At 32.3% G+C, this 25,166-nt stretch overlaps 1 protein-coding gene across 4 annotated transcripts; it reads left to right on the top strand.

Moving 5' to 3' along the window:
• Positions 1–24,797, top strand: LOC143079475 (uncharacterized). 4 transcript variants are annotated; one of them, XM_076254831.1, is made up of 6 exons: positions 12,864–13,056; positions 20,712–21,002; positions 22,519–22,587; positions 23,501–23,626; positions 23,856–23,898; positions 24,563–24,797. In XM_076254831.1, the coding sequence occupies exons 1-6, from the start codon at positions 12,981–12,983 to the stop codon at positions 24,660–24,662; spliced, it is 705 nt and encodes a 234-aa protein (XP_076110946.1). In that variant the 5' UTR covers positions 12,864–12,980; the 3' UTR covers positions 24,663–24,797. The 4 variants fall into 4 exon arrangements, 3 of the variants coding, with proteins under 3 accessions (XP_076110948.1, XP_076110946.1, XP_076110947.1); XM_076254833.1 differs by lacking the exons at positions 12,864–13,056; positions 20,712–21,002 and adding an exon at positions 1–94; XR_012979411.1 differs by lacking the exon at positions 23,856–23,898 and having other exon boundaries at positions 12,866–13,056.
• Positions 24,798–25,166: the final 369 nt, after the last annotated feature.

Here is a 25,166-nt window from a genome sequence, read left to right on the forward strand (position 1 = left end):
ATTGTTGCTTCACAAAGGGGTCACAACAATTCTATAGTTGATTTTATTTAATTATTAGAATATTTTTAGCAGGATTATGAGTAATTTAGTGAAAGTAAGTTAGCTTGCCAACTGAATGCAGCAAAAAGTGCTTTAACAGTGTGTCTTGCGGGTTTTCAACTCCATAACATCGACCCTCCCCTTTAAAAAAAACATCGAGGCCCAACCGAAGATGTGCGTACAATACTCGTCAATAGCTAGTCATACCTATTACAAAAGTAATTACTAATTATTAACCTTTGGAGGTTTCATATATACCCAGGTTTAATAAGGTCCCACGCTCCGCACGTGCAATTCATATATGACAAACTAAAGTTACAAAAAAGTCGTTCTGGGCATAAACGAAAGCATACACTGGCATGACCTGATAACTTTAATCTTAGTCTTGAGTTGTGTACTTGACAAGAACTTGGGAACACTACATTAAAAAAACAACAAACAATGGAAATTTATTACAAATTAGGATTGGGGGGGGGGGGGGGGGATTACTGAAAAAAGAGAATAACCTAAATTCGGTAAGAGCTAAAAATTAATGAGCTTTCACAGTACAAGATGAATAATCTGCTACAACATGCAGTAAACAATTGTGGAAAATGTTTAAACATATTAAACTGAATATGATTTTTCAATTTGCAAAGAAATCCAGAATTTATCCTTCTAGCTAGTCCAGACTAAAAAATTCTTTCATACATTGGCAAAATACAACTTGACAACTTGTTACACTGACCGCTAACTTCACAAACTATTGGTTCAAACATCTTCAGGAATAATATTCTGCAGAATAGTCTAGAAATAACTAATGTTCTGTAAGTACCAATTCTCGATACATTAGAATGGTTTAATGGTTGTATTTATTTACATGTATAAACAAGGCCATTGCCGCCAATGTGTGTTTTTTTAGACCCAACTTTAATATCATATATGTTTTATGCAAGCATGACAGGTGACAAAAAGTTTGTTTTTTTTAGTTTGTAAATAATTTATAAAAAAACATTTTTTTATTATTAGGCCAAAAAATTTATATATTATGTCTGTTAAGGTTACATGCTTTAAAAAAAATTTAGGGTAGGTAAGTCGGTATTTCCATATTATTTTATATTTTCATTTTATTTTTTGTGACATGATTTTGAGTGTGCTGTTTTGTCTTGTCGTGGTTCGAGTTGATCCTGGGCCGAGTTAACCCGTAATTTTGATGATTTGGATTATTTCCCTTTGTTATTGGATGTAAAAAAATTTGAGGAAAATGTTTACTTGGCAAGGCAGGGAAATACCTCCTAAGCAGTTGTCACACACAAATGCTTTTAAAAGAAATAAATAGATATAGATAGGTGTAAGAAGATATGGTATGAGTGCCAATGAGACAACTTTCCATCAAAGTCACAATTTGTAAAAGTAAACAATCACGTGTAAACAATTACAGATTAAAGGTAAAGGTTTCGACACAGAGACCTGGCTAACACTGAACAGCAAGCTATAAAGACATTCAAACTTGGAAACCTAATTATAAAAAACCAGAATCACTACTAAACCACTTCAACAAACGACAACCAACCAACTAACATCAGGTTCCTGATTTGGAAAATAGAGTTTAAAAAAACATGACACGACCCTCCACTTCTTCCTATGGTGTATATAAAAAAGAAGATGTGTTATGATGGCCATAAATGAGACACCTTCCACAAGAGACATAGAAATTAACAACTATAGGTCCTTGTATGGCTTTCAACAATGAGCAAGCCCATACCGTATATTCAGCTATAAAAGGATCAGAAATGACAAATGTAAAACAATTTAAACGAGAAAACAAACAGTCTAATTTATGTTTAGAAAAATGTTGAATGAAAAGAAAATATGTAACCCATTAACAAACGACAATCACTGAATTACAGGCTCCTGTCTTGGTACTGGCACATACATAGTTACATACATAACATCATTTTGTCTCTATTTTTGGCTTTTATTCTGAAGTGTGGTTATCCTCTCGAAGTTATTGTCTTATATTTTATTAAACTAATACACAATGCTTACACATCTATGTTGGGCATCACATATGTACTAAATACTACTATCGACATATTGTCATTTTTTTTTAAAAGTTTACATATTTTTACTGAAATTTTCTGAAGAAATCATAACATTCATTGACATTGAAATTTTATAAAATATTTTATCACTATTATTTTTTATATATATACTGCAGCTGTGCTATTTGATTAACAAACATTTGGGTAAACTTTCCACAAATGCAAAGATTCCCATCACCAACATACATTCTTAAACCTCAAGACTTGACACCGTTTTTATAGAGTCGTAATGACTTATTGCCTTTTTTTTTTTTTTTTTTTACTAGAAATATATAATTAATTAACGGTGTTTCGGGATTTTTTAGCTAAGTTTTATTTTAGCAAGGGTCCCTTCTCAAAAGTCTCCCTATTTGAAAGTCTTGTTTTTGCTAGGTGCTCTTTTAAATTTTTACTGCGTTTATATGCAATGATAGGCATCTGTTTAAATATTGTTTTACAATGTTCATCTCTTTGCAAAATTTGCCAATGCTTCTTAATAGCTCTGTTAAGATTTATAACTGTAGGGTTATATCTAGTTACTAGTGTAAGTGGAATTTCCCTTTGTCTAAAATTATCTGACAGAGTATGAGGTTTAAGAATGTATGTTGGTGATGGGAATCTTTGCATTTGTGGAAAGTTTACCCAAATGTTTGTTAATGAAATGCAAAAAACATTAAAGATGTGAAATACAAGATTAAACGATGCAGTACTCTGTCAGATAATTTTAGACAAAGGGAAATTCCACTTACACTAGTAACTAGATATAACCCTACAGTTATAAATCTTAACAGAGCTATTAAGAAGCATTGGCAAATTTTGCAAAGAGATGAACATTGTAAAACAATATTTAAACAGATGCCTATCATTGCATATAAACGCAGTAAAAATTTAAAAGAGCACCTAGCAAAAACAAGACTTTCAAATAGGGAGACTTTTGAGAAGGGACCCTTGCTAAAATAAAACTTAGCTAAAAAATCCCGAAACACCGTTAATTAATTATATATTTCTAGTAAATTAAAAAAAAAAAAAAAAAAAAAAAAAAAGGCAATAAGTCATTACGACTCTATAAAAACGGTGTCAAGTCTTGAGGTTTAAGAATGTAAAAAAAAAAAAAAAAAAAAAAATAAAAAGGCAATAAGTCATTACGACTCTATAAAAACGGTGTCAAGTCTTGAGGTTTAAGAATGTATGTTGGTGATGGGAATCTTTGCATTTGTGGAAAGTTTACCCAAATGTTTGTTAATTAAAGTCTTGAGGTTTAAGAATGTATGTTGGTGATGGGAATCTTTGCATTTGTGGAAAGTTTACCCAAATGTTTGTTAATTTAAGTCTTGAGGTTTAAGAATGTATGTTGGTGATGGGAATCTTTGCATTTGTGGAAAGTTTACCCAAATGTTTGTTAATTATAGTATCCTTCGTAAGAATTATTGTTAGCTATCATTCAAATAATTGATATAATTTTTTTATTTTTAAAGAACTACAGTCTACTACATGTTTTACATCATTATTTTTTTACTGTAAAACAATTCCTTTACCAATTAAAAACCAATTGTTCAGAGAACAATTGAAGGTCTTTCCACCAAAACAATGTATTTTAATATGAAAGGTGTAAAAATAGGTTTCAAATGTCATTTCAATCGTCAAATGATAGCTTATTGTACGCTGATTCCAAAAATATATGGTTTCTAAACAATATTTTTTTAGATAAGGGAGATAATTTCTTACTTCCGGTTTGAAAAACTCTATTTCCGATAATATTTGACTATTTACTTGACACTGATTCCAAAAATATCTTGTTTTTTATACTTTTATGTAATAAAGTACAATAACTAGCTACTTCCGGTTTACACAAGGTCACTTCCGGTTGTTTTTTTAAGTTTAAATGGTTTGATACCGTTTGTCAAAAAGTCTCATGACTTTATTATGTATACAGATGGGGTAAAAGCAAAGGTCAAAATCTAGAACGTCAAATTAAGCTATGACCTTGTGATCAATTTCAAGGTCATTAACCAAGAACCTCAAATCAAAAGACCATAGGTCTTAATTATGTTTAGTTAATGAGTTATATCACCATACGCGTATTTTTAAATACCAAAGGGGAGAAAACTCCCTTTCACATTCAACGTACCCTTGCAATCAAAATTTACGTGTTACGACATGTCACAACAAACGATTTAGAAAAAATAATTTGTCGATATCTTAAACGTTTTTTGGAAATGAGTGGAAATGAGCCATATTCAAAAATTAGAATATGACCTTGACCTTTGACCTTGACCTAATTTTCATTTTTTTGGACCAAGGACCTCAAATCAAAAGATCCTAGGTCTCTATCAATTATGGTTTACCAGTTAGAAATGCAATTCACTTATATCAAATGAATAAGGGGAAATAACTCTCGTATGGAGCATTCATATCACTTCGGTCAAAATAGGACAAATCATGCAAAGGATATAACGAGCAATTTTGTAAAATAAATTTGTCATAATATTTTACGTTTGCGAAGGAGTTGCGCTCACAAGGAAAACAGTGTTTGGGGAGATTACTCCTACAAAGAAAAGTTTTCGGTTACGCAGGGTAAATTTCAAAAGCGCATCAATTGTTCGATATCATATACCAAATATCTAAGCGACATATTGCAAAACAAATGTTTATCGCAAGAACAAAATTAGGCGGAAGAAAAAAAAAAAAATTCAGAGAACAATTGAAGGTCTTTCCATCCTTTTTGATATGAAAAGTTGTGAAACTAAGTTTAAAATGTCATTTCAATTGTCAAATGATAGCTCCTAGTAAGCTGATTCCAAAAATATATTGTTTCCATACATTTTTTTTTAAATAAGGTAGATAATTTGTTACTTCCGGTTTGAAAAATGTTACTTCCGATTATATTTAAATATTTACTTGAAACCGATTCCAAAAATATCTGGTTCTATATACTTTTATATTAATAAAGTACAAAAAATAGCTACTTCCGGTTTACAAAAGGTCACTTCCGGTTGTTTTTTTTCAAGGTTAAATGGCTTGATACCTTTTTCTAAAAGTTGTTTATCTTTATCATGTATACATATAGAATAAAAGCAAAGGTCAAAATATAGAACGTCAAATTAAGCTATGACCTTGAGATCAATTTCAAGGTCATAAACCAAGGACCTCAAATCAAAAGACCATAGGTCTTAATTATATTTAGTTAATGAGTTATATCACCAAACGCGTATTTTTTAATACAAGAGGGGAGAAAACTCCCTTTCACATTCAACGTACGCTTGCAATCAAAATTTACATCTTACGACATGTTGCAACTAACAATTTAGTAAAAATAATTTGTTGATATCTTATACAGTCTTTGGATATAAGTGAAAATAAGCCAAATTCAAATATTAAAATATGACCTTGACCTTTGACCTTGACCTAATTTTCATTTTTTGGGACCAAGGACCTCAAATCAAAAGATCCTAGGTCTCTATCACTTATGGTTTATAAGATAGAAATTCATATCACTTATATCAGATGCATAAGGGGAAATAACTCTCATATGGAGCGGTCATATCGCTTCGGTCAAAATAGGACAAATCATGCGAAGGATATAACGAGCAATTTTGTAAAATAAATTTGTCATAATCTTTTACGGTTGCGAAGGAGATGCGCTAACAAGGAAAACAGTGTTTGGGGAGATAACTCCTACAAAGAAAAGTATTTGTTTACGCAGGGTAAATTTCAAAAGCGCATAAACTGTTCGATATCATATACAAAATATCTAAGCGACATATTGCGAAACAAATGTTTATCGCAAGAACAAAATTAGGCGGAAGAAAAAAAAAAAAAAAAATAATCAGAAGAAAAACAATAGGTCTTTCCACAGAAAAGTGGAAAGACCTAATTACCAATTTGATTCTGTAACTACACACTTTTTAAACAAATAACTTCCCTTGGTCAATCGTAATCTGGTATTTGACCACTCAGCTTAAGTTGAAAGTGATATATTAGCGTTTTAACAAATTTTTACTGAAAAATAACTTTCTATCAAAAGTGTTTAGCTTAACACAAAGTAAAATGTTTTCAAATGATTCAAAAAACTTAATGGTTACCCACAAAATGCACAGATATGTTTGCTTTTTCTACTAGATCTCCATTGTCATTAAACATTAATATCCTCCTAAGGGAGGCAACCAAAAAAGTAGTCTCTCCTTACAGGAATTGGAAAACAGACTAATGGTTCATGGTCTTGTTTCTTTGTGGTATAAGAGTCTATGAAGTGTTATTTACAGATTTATAGGTCCATGGTCTCATGTGTAATATGTATTAATGAGACCATTATGGTCTCATTAATACATATTACACATGAGACCATGGACCTGTTATTTACTGTCTATTTGGTCCTTAGTCTCATGTTTCTTTGTGGTTTAAAAGTCCAAGATATGTTTAGGTCCATGGTCTCACGTGTAATATGCATTAATGAGACCATGGCATGCCATTTACAGTTTTGTTTGGTCCAGGATCTTATGTTTATTTGTGGTTTAAATGATATGCTTATGATAGATATATAGCATGTACATGAATAGGTCCTTGGTCTCATGTGTAATATGCATAAAATGAGACCATGACATGTTTTTGAGTCTAATTGGTCCAGGGTCTATCTTTATTGTGGTATAAGAGTCCATGATGTGTTAATAACATGAATTATGTCTACGGTCTCATGTGTTAATAGATGTGTTAATTATAAGTCCATGGTCTCATGGGTTATATGTATAAAAGAGATCATGGTGTGTCTAATTGATCCATGGTCTTCTGTTTCATTGTAGTTTGAGCCCATGATGTGTTGATAATAGCTACATAGGTCTTCTGTTTTATTATGGTCCATGATGTGTTAATAACATACATTGTATGTATAGGTCCTTGGTGGCATGTGTAATGTGTATAAAAGAAACCATGACATGACAATTCATTGATGACTAAGTTTGTATCCGTATGTAATTACCTTACAAGGAAATAAGTTTCTCAGAATTTAATTATAAATTAAAGTGTAACAATGCAGCCAAGAATTTTATTTAATTTATATAAATTGGCAAGTATTCTGTATTCAGGGGCGGATGCAGGAATTTTCGAAAGGGGGGGGTGCTAACCCAGGGCACCCAGGGCAAAGGGGGGGTGCAAAACATATGTCCCGATACAAATGCATTGATCGGCAAAAATAAAGGGGGGTGCGCACCCCCGGAACCCCCCCCCCCCTGGATCCGCCACTGGTATTTAATTTTAATGGATATACATAAATTTTAATATATATAAAATATATATATCTCGTTCATTAATGTATCATATACATATCATACATGAAAATAGGGCGAACTAACGGACTATCACATGCTTTTATTTTGACTTAGTTACGCTATCAGCATCCCCCTTTTTAAGAAGTACAAAATAAGAAGTAAAACAGTAATTATTACTTCATCACAAATAACTCCAGTACTGCTGTATTGTAACAAAAATATAGAATTACTTTAAAAGTTAAAAAGTAAAAACTTTTAATATTTCCTGTAAAGAAATATCGTATCGTAATTCGGAATTCATTTCGTAGTTTACAATCAAATTGAAACATCTGCGTTTCCGGTTTCTATTCAGACTCGAAAGATGCATGTTGCATAGCATGGATTTGCTAGATAAAGTCATTAAAAACCTTTTCATTTGACAACGTTTGCTTAACAAATCTTTTAAACCTTTTACATAACCTGGCCTTTTTACCTGTACTTCTCGTTTTGTCGTTGCTGCAAACCAGCCATACCGGTAATGGGTTCATGACTTCTGAATTTGACAGTGTTCGTGAAAAATAAGCTCCACATGATTTTTAACAATTACCAAAAATAGCAAGAAAACTACATGGAGACCTTCATGATAGCTATTGGTCATTCTCGACTAAGGTAAAGGGAGGGGGCATGAGGGCTTGGCCTTTGAAGGGTTACAAACGGCAATTATTGAAAATATATATACATGTACTTCTATATCTAGTATTTATAATGAAAATTCAAATAAATATAATTTAAATAAGCAATGAATTAGCATGTTCACCTATCCTTATGTGGAGGGATGAAATAATTTCGATCGCGCTACACTGTACGGCGTAGATACGGTTTATGATTGTGAAAGTTCCTCCATCGTTCAATTTTCATCCATGGAGATCCCTATATCAGGGCGAAGAAACTCAGTGTGAATGAACCTAGGGCGAACATGTAATCAGGGCGAACGATCCCGATACCTGGTTGGATACCCCTCCCCCATAATATTTCATTAAATTTAGTTCCATATAGTCTGTACTCAGAGTATTTTTTGGCATGTAAATACAGCCATATTTGTCCGTTTGTTATGATGAACCTTAAATTTGAAGACATTTGAAGGAGTATAATGACATCATGTAAGTCACCTAATTTCTAAGATATTATTAGTGAAACAGATAATGACAAGAATATTCTTTCGGTAGCCATCAAAATAATTTGACGATTTTCGACCAGGACGACAGGAGTCGGTCCACCGGAGGCTGGATCCTTCGATGTACCGCAACTTCATTTAATTTCAAGTGTTATTTGACAAAAAAGAGTATGTTTTACATGAATGTGTAAAGAGAAGTATTGACGTCGCGTACGGTGTTGGTGATAATACGGGTTTTGCTTTCCAGTTCGCCTTTATTGCATTTGTTAGAAGTTTCGAAATTGATAACTATATAAATGTATATATCAAAATGTGCGTAATTAAAAGTAGGAATGGAATATGCCTTAAAGTCATTACTTTTTTTCATTTTGTAACTCGAATGATCCCTAGTAACACTGATTTTGCGCGTGTGGACACGTAACACCGCGACATATGATCAGCGTTGCTTTGAAGTTATTCTTGTCATTTTTTAAACTTATTAAAAAAAAGTTGTACTCCTACCAAGAGTAGTCTTTGGTGTTAATGGTGTATGTTGTATTTATGACGTCATCGTTAACTGGACGCGTCTGACCAGGACGAAAAGTTCCCCTTTGTTTTGTGGTCAAGCCAAAAATAGAAAAAAAATATGAATAGGGGTGAAGTTAAGAGTGAATTTAAAAGGTAATTCAAATAGATTATTCCGAAAATGATATATCTTTTTATTCCGTATATAATAAGGAAAAAAATTAATAAGTTTTGTTACAACATTTCAAAAGATCGTGCCAGAATTCATGATTTTTTTAAATTTGCATTTCTGTCACAAAACCCAAATCTCGCATATTTTTTGGAACTCTTCAAAATTCGAACGAATGCTGCATATCCAAACCACAATTTACATATCCACCCTTTTTGTGTCAAAATTATACAATAAATATACAACTTTCTATGTCTTCAATTAGTAAGTATTGTTTAAATTATGTCCTAAATTGTTCATTTTATTAAATCCGTTGAAATGTCACACTCACCGTTTTCTGACTTTTTGGCGTATTTCTTAAGTGTCTTATGAAAAGTAATCGGCAGTTGCAGTCTTTTCTACGATATGAAATTTTATTCAAACGTGAAAACTATTTTTTTAAGTGTATGAAAAAAAAATTGTGTCGAAGTTTTAAGAGAAAATATTGAAAAAAAAATAAACGCGATCTTTTTGTTTTTGTCTAGTCAAAATGTCACAAAACGCCGTTTTCTACATTTTTGTTACAAGTATGATAAGTCATATTATACAGTTTTGGAGGGGGGAAAATTTGAAATTATAATAGCACAAAAATACTATATAACATTAAAATCTACTGTTCAGGGATTTTTTTGAACCCATTTTCGATCACATGTCAGAAGAATTAACGACACAGTCAGCGACTACTTTTGTCTAGTCATAATGTCACACCATGCTTTTTTACTTGTTTTGACGTTACGTTCTGTAAAACTTGACATGTAGTGCCTAACGTCGCAAATTACGGAAGCCTTTACGTACCATGCTAATTAACTTTTTCCAATTTGATATGACGAATTATGAATTTGATATAACAGATTATGAATTTGATATAACAAATTATGAATTTGATATAACAAATTATGAATTTGGTATAACAAATTATGAATTTAATATAACAAATTATCAGTTTGATATAACAGATTATCAATTTGGTATAACAAATTATCAATTTGATATAACAAATTATCAATTTGATATAACAAATTATCAATTAGAAATAACAAATTGTCAATTAGAAATAACAAATTGTCAATTTGATATAACAAATTGTGAATTTCTCTACCAATAGTATGATTTAATTACATGTATAATAATGAGATTGATTGAAACATTGCGTAACCCAAATTGGCGCATTTTTTTGTGTATTGATTCATTGTTTATCTGACGTCCAGCGACAAATACAATGTATGTCATTGAATGCTTATTCAAAACTTTCTTAACAGTTTTAATGTTTCTGAAAAGGCCTCTCTCTCCCCTTTTATCTATTATTGAGGCAGTTTGGGGGACTAGTTTGAACGTTCTCTATTCAGTACATGGGACCTGGTGTCTTAGAACGAACGATGATAATAGAAAAAGGATCAATTTATATTGCATATATTGCATATTTTCAAATCAGAAAGAATGGATAGTGTGTTTCTAGGGACATGGGAACATGCAAGGATAAAAAATGCTTCCCCTTCCTCAAAATCCTGGCATGCTTCTTTATCAATTTCGAAGGGCACATACAAGGATTAATAAAAAATCCTTAAGTTCATCCTTGCATTTTTTTGCATATGTTTGTTTCAAGATTTATTTTGTTTGCACACTTTTTATTAAACACAAAGACCCATGCGTGAGATCTAGAAGAGAAAACATATGTCCATGCACAATCAGTGCAAAAGGGATCTGATATATCAAATTTATAAATTTTTATTTCAAATTATCATAATTTTGATACAATATCTTAATAGATTTTTATCGAATCTAGTTAAAATTAATATCTGTATCTGTTTCGGCGGAGGACATTTTAGCGCATTGGTAAGACATTTTAGAGAAAAAAATCTAACGTTTTAGCGCCAAAGTAAAGCCCATTTTAGCCCAAAATTTTAAACCCATTCGAGCGAAAATGGAAATTATCAATGCCCATTTTAGAGCAATGCTTTAATCCATTTTATGATTAATGATTAATGATCAATATTTTTTTTAAATAGAAGCAAGACCATTAAAATATAACACTAAAATTTTAAAATCAAATTTTAAAAGACCGTTCTAGCCTGGAATTTATATTCAAGAGAACGTAAGTAATGGGTTCTGGGTATACCCCCTGTACAATACTGTTCATAAAGTTGCAGTAGGAACTGATTTTTCTCTTTACCTTGTCTAGATTGTGGTGCACATTCGTCTATACATTGTATTTTTATATATGTTGTTGTTCGCAATTTGATGATTGTATCAAGAAAAACGTAAATAGCTGAGTGACAACTATAGAATTACTTTTATTTCCATGATGAACCAAAGTGAGCATATATATATATATACATACAACTTTAATATTAAGCCAGCATAAATTAATGCTCGTGGTTTTAGTATTATTCAACTAGGAAAGTTTTCGCTAAAATGGCTATCGAAAATACAGCTGAACGGATTAATCCTGCGCTAAAATTGGCTCTAATGTCTGCGCTAAAATGTCCCCTAGTAGTTTTTCGCTAAAATTATCTGCGCCCATCTGTTTTCTTGTTCATAGGTGAGATTAAATTTCCTTTTGTTTATGAATTATGAAATTGGCAAATTTGATTAAATTAACTTTATTGTGGTTAATTTTGAATTTGCTTTCAGCTGTTGATTCTTTGAACATTTAATACAGGCGATGAAACAACCTATTCAACTAATAAATTTTTTATTCGGAAATTATCAAAATCGTATAAAAGAATAAGCCCTTGACACCATTTGCGAGTATGATGGTCTTGTAAAACAATGATAGTCCGTCGGAAGGGGGCGATAAATGACTGACCCGTGTTAAGAGAGAGCAGTATCTCTTGCACGTAAAAGTCACCCTTTTAGATTTCGAAAAGAGCAGGCTAAGGCTACATTAGGAGGCACTCGCACCCTCAAAGTGGAAACGGATTAATATAAAAGAGGGACGAAAGATACCAAAGGGACAGTCAAACTCATAAATCTAAAACAAACTGACAACGCCATATATAAGTTGTAATAACTTGTTTCCCAATCCACTATAAATAAATATGTTTAAACTAAAAGAAAAAGCAGCAGAAAAGACAGGGGTTTAAACTTTTTTTTAAAATATCCTGTTTCAATCAAAAAAAGAGAAAATATCTTTGCTCCAAGGGGATACTAATTTAAATGAATATTATTTTTCTGTTTTAATTTAACTGTACTTAAAAACAATATGTGCCGCTTTTGCATTTCGGTTCTATACGTAGCAAGTCAAGCAAACCGCTCATATAAATTATGCTGTATGATTGAGCTGCACGAAATGAAAAAAGTACGACGTTATTTATACAATGCATGAAAAATAACGTCAAACTAACGTTACCAAAACTAACACCAACACCGTACGCGACGTCTATTACCAATGCCAGACAGATAGGTTGTATTACATGCATTAACCTACAAAATAGTTTTTGTTGTTCTCTGTTACCGCCATCGGGTCGCCATAGTACACTTTCTATGCCTTCACATAGGAGATCAATGCTTCATACAGAGGCTACTCGTCATACATTTATAAGACACACCCCCAACGAATCAAACCAACGCTTATAAAGTAGATAATAATCTGATTGGTTCCAACGTTTTGGAACATGAACACCCTAAACAGGATACTTATCCAAATATTACGTCTTATCGGATGTCGTCAGGAAAACAATTTAAAAATCTTAAGTGGATGTCGTTGTATTTTAGAGATAATACCGTTGTAAAATTTACTTGACGTATAGGATATGCTTTTAAATATTTTGAAATTTTTAGTGTTTGCTTCCATATTTATAAATTTTACATCAGCTCAAACCAACAAAGGTAAGCATATTAAAGAATTTAACTACTTATATGTTTAGGTAAGTTCAATTTCCTTTTGAAATGCTAATAAATCCAAAATATTACATTGTAAACAAATGAAAACAGATAAATAAAATGTATCTTTGAAGAACGTGTTTGTCATTTACTTATGAATAGATTTTAGGGGCATAATTTTAATAGTTACCTTTCTAGACACGAGGCAACCGTGATCTCAAATAAACTCTATAGTTTTGTCTTATTTTGAGGACCGTAGGTAAACATTTAAATACCTTTTGTGTCGTTGGGTTGTTGTCTCATTGGCGATTATCCAACATCTTTTATTCACACTGATTAGCTTGCTTGATATATAGACAATAATAGTGCATTGACTTGACATATATGGGTCATTTTCAAAAAATGTCGAATTTTCAGTACACCCAATGGCATGCTAAAATTTGTATTTCTAATGGAAATTTCAGTTGTAATGGTTTAAATGAAAGCTTGTCGGATTTGTGATTCAGAACATTAATAATTAACACACCTTACATATATTTTGATAAGATTAAACTGCATTTAATGCCGATTTTGGGGGTATTTGTGTGCGTACATTGTCAGAAAAACACATTTCAAACGATTTTTTTCCGATTTTCTGATCGCCTTGATATCTGCAAAAGGGACTTTCTAAGAACGTTAATTATAATTCTAACGAAAAATCGTAGCTTCTTTATCATTGTATGTAACAGATTATCTACAAACTAAATTCAATCAGCGTACAGGAGGTTCATGTCTATCCTGTTACCGCTACTTCAATCAGTCGTTAAATTATTCTCCCTATGAATATTGAATCAGTCAGTGTTGATTTCAAAAATGCAAAGTAATCTTTACATTTAAAACGCCTCGTTTCTTGAACGACAGTGTAGAGAAAAGAAATTTCAAGACATTTAGTGAAAAAAATAGAGCGTACTTTTTTTCATGTCTATGCTGTTACCAACCATTTTGATTAATTACACTAACAAAATGGTTGTAAAAAGTGCTATAACGTGTTGGAAACCAAATTCACAATAGAAAACCATAATCACTTCACCAAAGGGAGTAGTTATTTCACAACAGCAATCAAAAACGAAGAAATTTGTCTATCCTGTTATGTCTATCCTGTTACTATGGTTGCTATGGTTACAGTAACAGGATAGACAATTATAGACAAAAACGTCGTTAATTTTTTTATCTTAACATGTAGGTGGAAAACGAATGAAATATTTCATTGTTTGAACTCATTTTAAGGTTATAACGTCTTAATCTTCCCAAATTAAGCATTTGCAGGTGCAATACTAATATCGGTAACAGGATAGACAAAAAGGTAACAGGATAGACTTTTATATAGTGATATATCAGAAACATACGTTCCTGTTACCAACGAAATAAAGAGAAAAGTAAATTAACTTATAAGTGATTTACTTGATGTTGGGTTTATTTGAAAGGGTGAAAAAGGCCGAACAATATAAATTGCTATCTTAGACTTGCATTACTGGTGGTAATTTTTACAACCTTTGAAAACCAATTTTTAGAGCCATTTTGCTGTACAACCTAGAAAATTGGCAAATAATCTATTATTTTACAGAATGAATATATATAAAAGTTCATTCTCTTGAAAACCATCTAATTGGTAACGTAAAACAAGCTTAACATTTTATCTGAACCTTTTCTTAATAACCCAAAATTTCTTTTGAAAATGGTAACAGGATAGACAAAATATTGTACCACCGATCAAAAAATGTTTCAAGATATTCTTGTATGACATCATTAAGATTGCATCTTTTAATATGTTGTTCTTAAAGTACTGTTTGTTTTGATTTGCTTATGTAGAGGGTTGTTTGAATAAGTAACTTTTAACAAATTTTTCAATTTCAAAATTCGACATTTTTTGAAAATGACCCATATATCAACGATATAAGGATGAGGCTTAGAAACGGGGAAATGCGAGGCTGTGCCGAGCTATTTCCCCGTTTCGGGCAGAATCATTATATCGTTGATATGTCAAGTCAATGCACTATTATTGTCTTTATACTGCAATCTAAAAAAAACCATTTTCAATTGTTGTTTAATATAATAATGTCACCACTGATTTAAATATTGGGAAACTTCCCTTTTTTATAAAAAGGCCTCATATCATGCAGACGGAGAAATATACAACACGATGAAATGTACATTTACCTGTTGAAATTCGCAATCGATGGTGAACGAATTTGTTTAAGAATGAACTAAAGTATCAACAATAAGCATAAATATATGATGTAGGGTATGCAGACCATACATATTAACAAGTGAAATATGTTTTTTTTTTTTATAAAAATTGCAAAAGAAATAAGTTTGAGTCGTTGTATACATTGAAAACAAGAACAGGTTGAATAGGTCGTATGAATAATTAATTATAATCTCGGCAATTTCTATTCAAATATTCATGAGGAAAAGTGATATCATGTCAGTGGCTGTATATGGCATAGAAATATACGGTCAACGCAATTTGACTGCTCAAATAGAACGAGTGCAGTATAAAAATTGAGGATGTGCTTCGGTGAGGTTTAGGAATTTTTGTCAGATGTTCTGACTCCTAGTTTTTTTTATTCTCATATCATACAGGGTAAACTATTTTGCCCCATAACACCCATTTTTTCTTATCGTATAAGCCTACATTAACCTATAGCTGTACAATGTAACCTATGGGAGTGCAACCCGAGTATAAATTTCAATAACCGAAAATTATACCATAGATATCCATGGTATAATTTTCACAATTATACCATGGTTTTGTTGTATAAGGTATTCAAAAGAAAAACATTGTCAAGACCTGGCCGCGGCCGTCTGAATTTTTTGATAGAAACAACAGTCAGTGTGGGGCCACTAAGCTAATTTGCCCGCTTTGCACCAGCTGAAATAAATGATTGCTTAGGGTGGGAATCGAACCCACATACACCAACTCTGTTGTCCTACATTTTAAATGAACCAAGATTCGCTCCCAGAACAAACAAATAAAGTTTAAAAATATGTTGATTTTCGGTTATTAAATGATAAACTTTCTATAGGCTCCACTGTACAGCTACATTTACATGAATCACATCTAACCGTTTGTTTGGCAAGGCGGGTTAGTTTTGAGGGGATGGAGGGGACAGAAAGCACGCCCCTTTTAAAGAACTTTACATATGGTAAACAAATAACCTATTTAATAGTATTTTCAAATGTTGGCTGGCTTTACCCCCACCCTCATTTTAAAAGTGTTTGATCCACACCCGGTTTATTAAACACTGCTGACATCTAGACTTTTAATGAGGCTACTCTATGTTTGACCGTTGAAATTAGATAGCTCTAAACAGGAATATATATATGTTAGATATACTGTTCCCAGCTCTAAATGAGGTATTTCTTTTTTTTTTAAATTATATCGTCGCATGTCAATGAATTTAATCGTGAACATTTTGAAATCCCGTTTAATTAATGTACGCCATGGTCGAGGGGGGATAGGACCTTTATCGGGACTCCGGGATCGGGTGTTTTTAAGCTCGGGATTTCGGGATTGACCCTTTCGGGATCCGGGAATTCTTTTTTTTCGAATTTCGGGAACTCGGGATTTCGTGTTTTTAAGCCCGGGATTGCGGGATCAGGACCCCTCCTACCCTCCCTCAAGGGCTTCTGGTTTCAAGTTAAACGTGGAATAATTCATACAAACTCTCAGACAGATTCTTGTGAAATTAATTTCCTCAAAATCATTAATCAATATAAAAAAATTCAAACATTTCGAACATTTTGAAAACAAATAATAAAATTAAAAAACCTACCCTTTGCAGTTCAATTGTACGTAAGTTTGGGATTGCAGCAATCTTCCAAAATATCAGATATCTGTACTAGAAGTTTCTTGTGTCCTTATCCAGAACAACAGTTTTTTCGTCACCAATGTAAAGATGCATCCATCGCTGTCGAAAAATCTTTTCAAACTGATTACCCGCTGTTTCTGAAGCCCGTGCTAGTTTTAAAAAGTAGGCGGAGCCTTAAGTGTAAGGTCCGAAAAGGGTTATTTTACAGATTCTTATTAAAATAATTTCGAAGTAAACAAACAAAAATATATGAAATACATAATTTTAAACAGCGAAAGATGCAATAGGTTAAAACAGATATTTCATATTTTTTGGACAGTTTTGTGTTGTTTCGTAAATTATACCATAGTTTTTGTTGAAACCCCTCGGCAACCTCACTCGACTTCGTCTCGTGAGGTTATTGCCGGGGGTTTCAACAAAAGCTATGGTATAATTTACGATACACCACAAAACTGTCCAAAAGATATGAAATATCTATAACTTAACCTATAGCTGTACAATGTAACCTATGGGAGTGCAACCCGAGTATAAATCTCAATAACCGAAAATTATACCATAGCTATCCATGGTATAATTTTCACAATTATACCATGGTTTAGTTGTATAAGGTATTCAAAAGAAAAAAACCTAGAAAATTGGCAAATAATCTATTATTTTACAGAATGAATATATATAAAAGTTAATTCTCTTGAAAACCATCTAATTGGTAACGTAAAACAAGCTTAACATTTTATCTGAACCTTTTCTTAATAACCCAAAATTTCTTTTGAAAATGGTAACAGGATAGACAAAATATTGTACCACCGATCAAAAAATGTTTCAAGATATTCTTGTATGACATCATTAAGATTGCATCTTTTAATATGTTGTTCTTAAAGTACTGTTTGTTTTGATTTGCTTATGTAGAGGGTTGTTTGAATAAGTAACTTTTAACAAATTTTTCAATTTCAAAATTCGACATTTTTTGAAAATGACCCATATATCAACGATATAAGGATGAGGCTTAGAAACGGGGAAATGCGAGGCTGTGCCGAGCTATTTCCCCGTTTCGGGCAGAATCCTTATATCGTTGATGTGTCAAGTCAATGCACTATTATTGTCTTTATACTGCAATCTAAAAAAAAACATTTTCAATTGTTGTTTAATGTAATAATGTCACCACTGATTTAAATATTGGGAAACTTCCCTTTTTTATAAAAAGGCCTCATATCATGCAGACGGAGAAATATACAACACGATGAAATGTACATTTACCTGTTGAAATTCGCAATCGATGGTGAACGAATTTGTTTAAGAATGAACTAAAGTATCAACAATAAGCATAAATATATGATGTAGGGTATGCAGACCATACATATTAACAAGTGAAATATGTTTTTTTTTTTTATAAAAATTGCAAAAGAAATAAGTTTGAGTCGTTGTATACATTGAAAACAAGAACAGGTTGAATAGGTCGTATGAATAATTAATTATAATCTCGGCAATTTCTATTCAAATATTCATGAGGAAAAGTGATATCATGTCAGTGGCTGTATATGGCATAGAAATATACGGTCAACGCAATTTGACTGCTCAAATAGAACGAGTGCAGTATAAAAATTGAGGATGTGCTTCGGTGAGGTTTAGGAATTTTTGTCAGATGTTCTGACTCCTAGTTTTTTTTATTCTCATATCATACAGGGTAAACTATTTTGCCCCATAACACCCATTTTTTCTTATCGTATAAGCCTACATTAACCTATAGCTGTACAATGTAACCTATGGGAGTGCAACCCGAGTATAAATCTCAATAACCGAAAATTATACCATAGCTATCCATGGTATAATTTTCACAATTATACCATGGTTTAGTTGTATAAGGTATTCAAAAGAAAAAAATTGTCAAGACCTGGCCGCGGCCGCCTGAATTTTTTGATAGAAACAACAAAGTCAGTGTGGGGCCACTAAGCTAAACTGCCCGCTTTGCACCAGCTGAAATAAATGATTGCTTAGGGTGGGAATCGAACCCACATACAATAACTCTGTTGTTCTATATTTTAAATGAACCAAGATTCGCTCCCAGAACAAACAAATAAAGTTTAAAAATATATTGATTTTCGGTTATTAAATGGTAAACTTTCTATAAGCTCCACTGTACAGCTACATTTACATGAATCGCATCTAACCGTTTGTTTGGCAAGGCGGGTTAGTTTTTAGGGGATGGAGGGGACAGGAAGCACGCCCCTTTTAAAAAACTTTACATATGGTAAACAAATAACCTATTTAATAGTATTTTCAAATGTTGGCTTGCTTTACCCCCACTCCCACTTTAAAAGTGTTTGATCCACACCCGGTTTATTAAACACTGCTGACATCTAGACTTTTAATGAGGCTACTCTATGTTTGACCGTTAAAATTAGATAGCGTTTGTTTACTCTAAACAGGAATATATATATGTTAGATATACTGTTCCCATCTCTAAATGAGCTATTTCTTCTTTTTTCTTAAATTATATCGTCGCATGTCAATGAATTTAATCGTGAACATTTTGAAATCCCGTTTAATTAATGTACGCCATGGGCGAGGGGGGATAGGACCTTTATATCGGGACTCCGGGATCGGGTGTTTTAAGTTCGGGATTTCGGGATTGACCCTTTCGGGATCCGGGAATTCTTTTTTTCGAATTTCGGGACCTCGGGATTTCGTGTTTTTAAGCCCGGCATTTCGAGATATCGTGTTTTAAGCCCGGGATTGCGGGATCAGGACCCCTCCTACCCTCCCTCGTGGGCTTCTGGTTTCAAGTTAAACGGGGAATAATTCATACAAACTCTCAGACAGATTCTTGTGAAATTAATTTCCTCAAAATCATTAATTAATATAAAAAAATTAAAACAGTTGAACATTTTGAAAACAAATAATAAAATTAAAAAAACCTACCCTTTGCAGTTCAATTGTACGTAAGTTTGGGATTGCAGCAATCTTCCAAAATATCAGAAATCTGTACTAGAAGTTTCTTGTGTCCTTATCCATAACATCTAAAACAGTTTTTTCGTCACCAATGTAAAGGTACATCCATCGCTGTCGAAAAATCTTTTCAAACTGATTACCCGCTGTTTCTGAAGCCCGTGCTAGTTTTAAAAAGTAGGCGGAGCCTTAAGTGTAAGGTCCGAAAAGGGTTATTTTACAGATTCTTATTAAAATAATTTCGAAGTAAACAAACAAAAATATATGAAATACACAATTTTTAACAGCGAAAGATGCAATAGGTTAAAACAGATATTTCATATTTTTTGGAAAGTTTTGTGTTGTTTCGTAAATTATACCATAGTTTTTGTTGAAACCCCTCGGCAACCTCACTCGACTTCGTCTCGTGAGGTTATTGCTGGGGGTTTCAACAAAAGCTATGGTATAATTTACGAAACATCACAAAACTGTCTAAAAGATATGAAATATCTATAACATATCTCATAAAAGGTCATTTACCAAAATATAAGCAGATTCCTAGTTCTCATTTCTTTCGAATTCAGACCCAAATAATACAATCCAAATATAATGCAAGTCCGAGTCCGCCTTTTCCCGCCATTTTTTTTTTTTTTTAAATAACTTTTTTAAATAACTCGAAAAAGGAGCTTCATAAGCTATCTTTATTTTTAGCTTATATTGTTCCTTAACTAATGCTCTTCTGGCTAATAATATCAATTTTAAAATCTAGATTTTCACCTAAGTACATCCTTAAATGGAATTAAAAATATCCCTAACTCAAGTTTTAATTTTTCTGATTGGTTATGTTATCACATTTTATTATTTTTGTCTGTGTTGTTTCTTTTGTAGGCATAACAATTTGTGAAGGCAAGACCTCTAATATTAGCTGTAGTAATAATAAAGCGATCAAAATAGTACGAGCGCTGTTCGGCCGAAATAAAAACAACCGAGAATGTCTATTTTTAAATGGGATATTCAGTTTTTTTAAGAGCTGTTCGGTATTTGGTGACCATACCCTCCGGCTAGTGAAGGTCAGGTGTGAAGGTCAACAGTCATGTCAGTTAACAGCCAGCAGAAACATATTTGGTGATCCATGCAAGCATTTTAAGAAATACTTAGAGGTTGTGTATAGATGTGTTGGTATGTTGTTGTAAAAAGAATATGACATTAAAAGAAAATGTTTAGTGAATTTTAACGAGTAGGCAATTTAACATCCGAATCGAATAATCCCATTTTTATATAAAACCGGACTTGAAAAATTGTATTTGCCATTTTTGCTGTTTTTAAGAGTAACAGAAAAGACTGATTTGCTCGTAGTCAAAAAATGTATTCGAGTAGAGCGGTATGTCTGTATGCGGACTAAAACCTTGGGAACACGCATAAATGTCCGGCTCAAAGTGCAGCTCAAGAAAAATGCAGTGGTTACATACATCATGAACATGATTCTTTTCCTGATATTTTATATATTATTTGCTAATGGACGTTAAACGCGTTAATCCGTCATCATCATGATATGGTGTATTCAAAATGCATGGAAAACAGTGCGTTCTTGGTTCTGACCATTGGAATCATAAAATAATATTAAGCTGACTATGCGGTATGGGCTTTGCTCATTGTTGAAGGCCGTACGGTTACCTATATTTGTTAATTTCTGTGTTGTTTTGGTCTCTTTAGGGGAGTTGTCTCATTTGCCATCATACCACATCTTCTTTTTCTATATTAGTTTGTAAAGTGATAGGAAATGGAAATAACAACACAACGCTTAAACATTTTATCCTGTAATCAGCTAACTATTAATTTTGTACTTGCAGCAATCAATTCTCCTGTTACCACGCTGCCATGTTGGATATTTCTATTTGCGTAACAGTTCATTGTGGGTCATCCTCGCAGTCCGCGTTTAAACTATGTCGGTTTCTTTGAAAAATTAGAAAAAACGATTTGGATTTTAAGAACTTAGGTTTCAAGCGTCGGGTATAAATTGCAGAATAAAATCAATATATGTACATTGTCGGAACACATAAAATTTATTTGAACTCGCTACGAAACAGAAGAAAAGTTTGACGTGCCTCGCTTTTCGTTCTGTTTCACAAGCTAATTCAAATAAATTATCATGTATGTTCCGACAATGTATTGATATATTGTTGATCCATTATATAGGTTGTTGGTTAGTTCAATAGTATCACGTTTTATGTATAATTAAGAATTGAATGCTTTTTTTGTAACTTTATTGGGGTGTAAAAGCGTTTACCGAAGTACATTGGTTCCGCGCTTCATTCTAAAAATGTGCGTACGTTCAACGCTTTTACAACCCTATGAAGTTACAAAAAGAAGCATCCAATACTTAAAATTACATTTATTAACTAGGATCATGAAAACACGATTTTTATCAAGTTTTTTTTTAATTTACCTATGCACTTTATTGTGGGGCCTCGTGTCATCATGAATGATAAATTTTATTGTGTAATGCAATAGCTTAAGGAATAACGCGAGATTGCAGTGTAGCCAATCAGAATAACGTATTATAATGAAACATACATCTTATGTAATTATTGTGTTGTGAAAAAAAAAAATTGTCATTATATGTAGGTGCAGAGTCACGTGATATATAAGAGAGTTTAACAATTAACATTCTTCATTTCGAACCCTCTTTTTGTAGAAAGACAAAATCTTGTCCCTGTGATGACAACCAGTACGGGAAACATGGATATCACAATAGAATTTAGAGGTAAATACATCATATTACAACAGTGTAATTTATGAAGAATTAATCAATAAGGTTGTGATCTGCAGTTTTGACACTGAAAATACTGTTATAAAAAACATGATTACATGATCGGTATCCGTTAAACTTTTCGGGGCCTTTTATAGCTGACTATGCAGTGTGCACATTGCTCATTGTTGAAGGCCGTACGATGACCTATAGTTGTTAATTTCTGTGTCATTTTGGTCTCTTATGGGGAGTTGTTTCATTGGCAATCATACCACATCTTCTTTTTTATATTATTTATTCGAGCATCATGATAAGTCTTTTGTAGACGAAATACGCTTTATGAATATACAATTTTGAGCTTATGATTAGTATATTCATCTTTCAACCTTCATCCTGTTCCAGTTATCACGTATTTTGTTGTAAAGTCGTACAAATTGTGCGACAGCTCTGTTTCATCCTGTTTATTCGCTTAGAAATTGAAGATAAATGTGTTTCTTTAATATCTTAGTTCCGACCCCAACCCCCTTTTGAAAACAAATAAGCACTGTTAAAATCAACGTTCTGATTGAATTGTGACTGTTAAAGTTGAGTTCGCGAGTCCAAATATACCTCCTCCCCCTTTTGGAAATTCTTGGCTACGAGCCTGAGTTTTTAGAAAAGTAGAAAAATAAAAACGAACATTTTTGAGATGGATGGATTTAGAAACTTGCTCGATTTGAGAAAAGTGTTTAACTGCTAAAACACAACAGAATGTATTATGTTTGAAAAATTATTTTTACAACTTCTAAAATACTGTAAAATGTGTCATATGCGATGGGATACTTCTATAATATTACTTACACACTACAAATACTTCATAGCTTTCATCTTTAAGAATTTATTTTCCGAATATGTATCATAATACTTGCATATTTGTTCTTATTTATAGACGGAATTAAAGACACAACGATTCTGATTTTTGCGATTGCTGGATCATTTATTTTAAGTCAGTTTATAGTGGTAATTTGTGTGGTGAAATTGATTAAGAGGAAGAAAAAACCGACCAACAAAAAAGGTACAAAAGTCTGGTGTTTTTTATTGTAATAAATTGACTGAATTAAAAGTATTGTTTTCAAATGATAATTAAAACATCAACAAGAAAGCAGTTTGCAATGTTTTGATAAATTGTACAAAATGATAATGAAAAATGAAAAGAACGAATTTTACAAAATATGTTGTTGTTTGCAGCATGTTTTAACAATCCATTTATATTTCGTTTCAATTATATTCCTTATATTTTTTAGATGGTGTATGTAAACATTTGAAAAGGGAACAACTAGCTGTGAAGTATGCATATAATTTTCAAAAACTGTCTTGTTTTGGGGCTATCAAATATTGTATTGGAAAATAATCTATCGAATCATTTAATATTATGATATTTCGGTTTTAATTTAAAGAGTTATGTTACTTTGATTTTGTGTTATTTGGTATATAAAAGAGTATACTTTTCACATCAAGGTTAGGGTTCTTTGTCCCTTTTAAGCAGTCATGCAAATATACATACCCATTTACCATATTTTCATTAATCTTATTTCACATAGTTTATTATCCTTTTCCAATTTGTCAAAGCATATGTATACTGTTTACCTGGTTTGTTGAGGCAATGCTGAATTATGATTTATGACCACAAACAACAGACTCAGAATTGGCTGTGATTGTCGTGACAAGTTTTACAGCTAATTTCTTATTGCTTGTAGAGTAAAACTTTGGTTGGCTTGCTTGCTTTGTTTGTATAATTATTTATTCGAGCTTTGCAATTAAGATTGACATCTCCAAACAATATATATGACATACTTGAAACTATATATATCGTATTTAAATTTAATTGGACATTATCCCAATGTGATTGTACAATATACAAACAAAGCAACCAAGCTAACAAAAGTCTTCCTCTACATTAATTAGGAAATAAGCTGTAAAGTGTATGTAGTTTTCTTTTTATACCTTTCAGAAAAATTCAATCCGAGTACCAGTCAGAAATATCAACAGTTTCTAATCACATGTATGATGCTCTGGAGCCAGATGAACATTCTTATATCTCTGTTATATAGTATTGTGAACATAAATATCAACAGTTTCTAATCACTTGTATGACGCTCTGGAGCCAGATGAACATTCTTGTATCTCTGTTATATAGTATTGTGAAACTTGTATGCAAATAAAAGAGCAAGGTTTACGTTTACAAATTGTGACTTGGATGGAGAGTTGTCTTATTGGCACTAATACCACATCTGCTTACATCTATGAAATGAAATAGTACACTCGTCAAGACTCTGGTTGATTCAGACCTCTATATACGGTTTCAAAAATGGTCGGACACCTAGATGCCTTTTATGTTGTAATGTTTGGTTGCTGACTTATTGACGTTTACTTAACAATACTTATGTTCACATTTTAATACATAATACATAGTGATGACCAACTCCAGTGTTTCAATAACATGCTTAAGGCTTTTAACTTTATCAAATTGTTTGTCATCCATTGGCCTTTAGCAGCTAACTGAACGGAACGGATTTTTCTGATTGATATGGTAGTAAGGTGACCAAGCCTTAGGT

The sequence above is a fragment of the Mytilus galloprovincialis genome, chromosome 6 (assembly GCF_965363235.1).
Source record: "Mytilus galloprovincialis chromosome 6, xbMytGall1.hap1.1, whole genome shotgun sequence".
Lineage (NCBI taxonomy): Eukaryota > Metazoa > Mollusca > Bivalvia > Mytilida > Mytilidae > Mytilus > Mytilus galloprovincialis.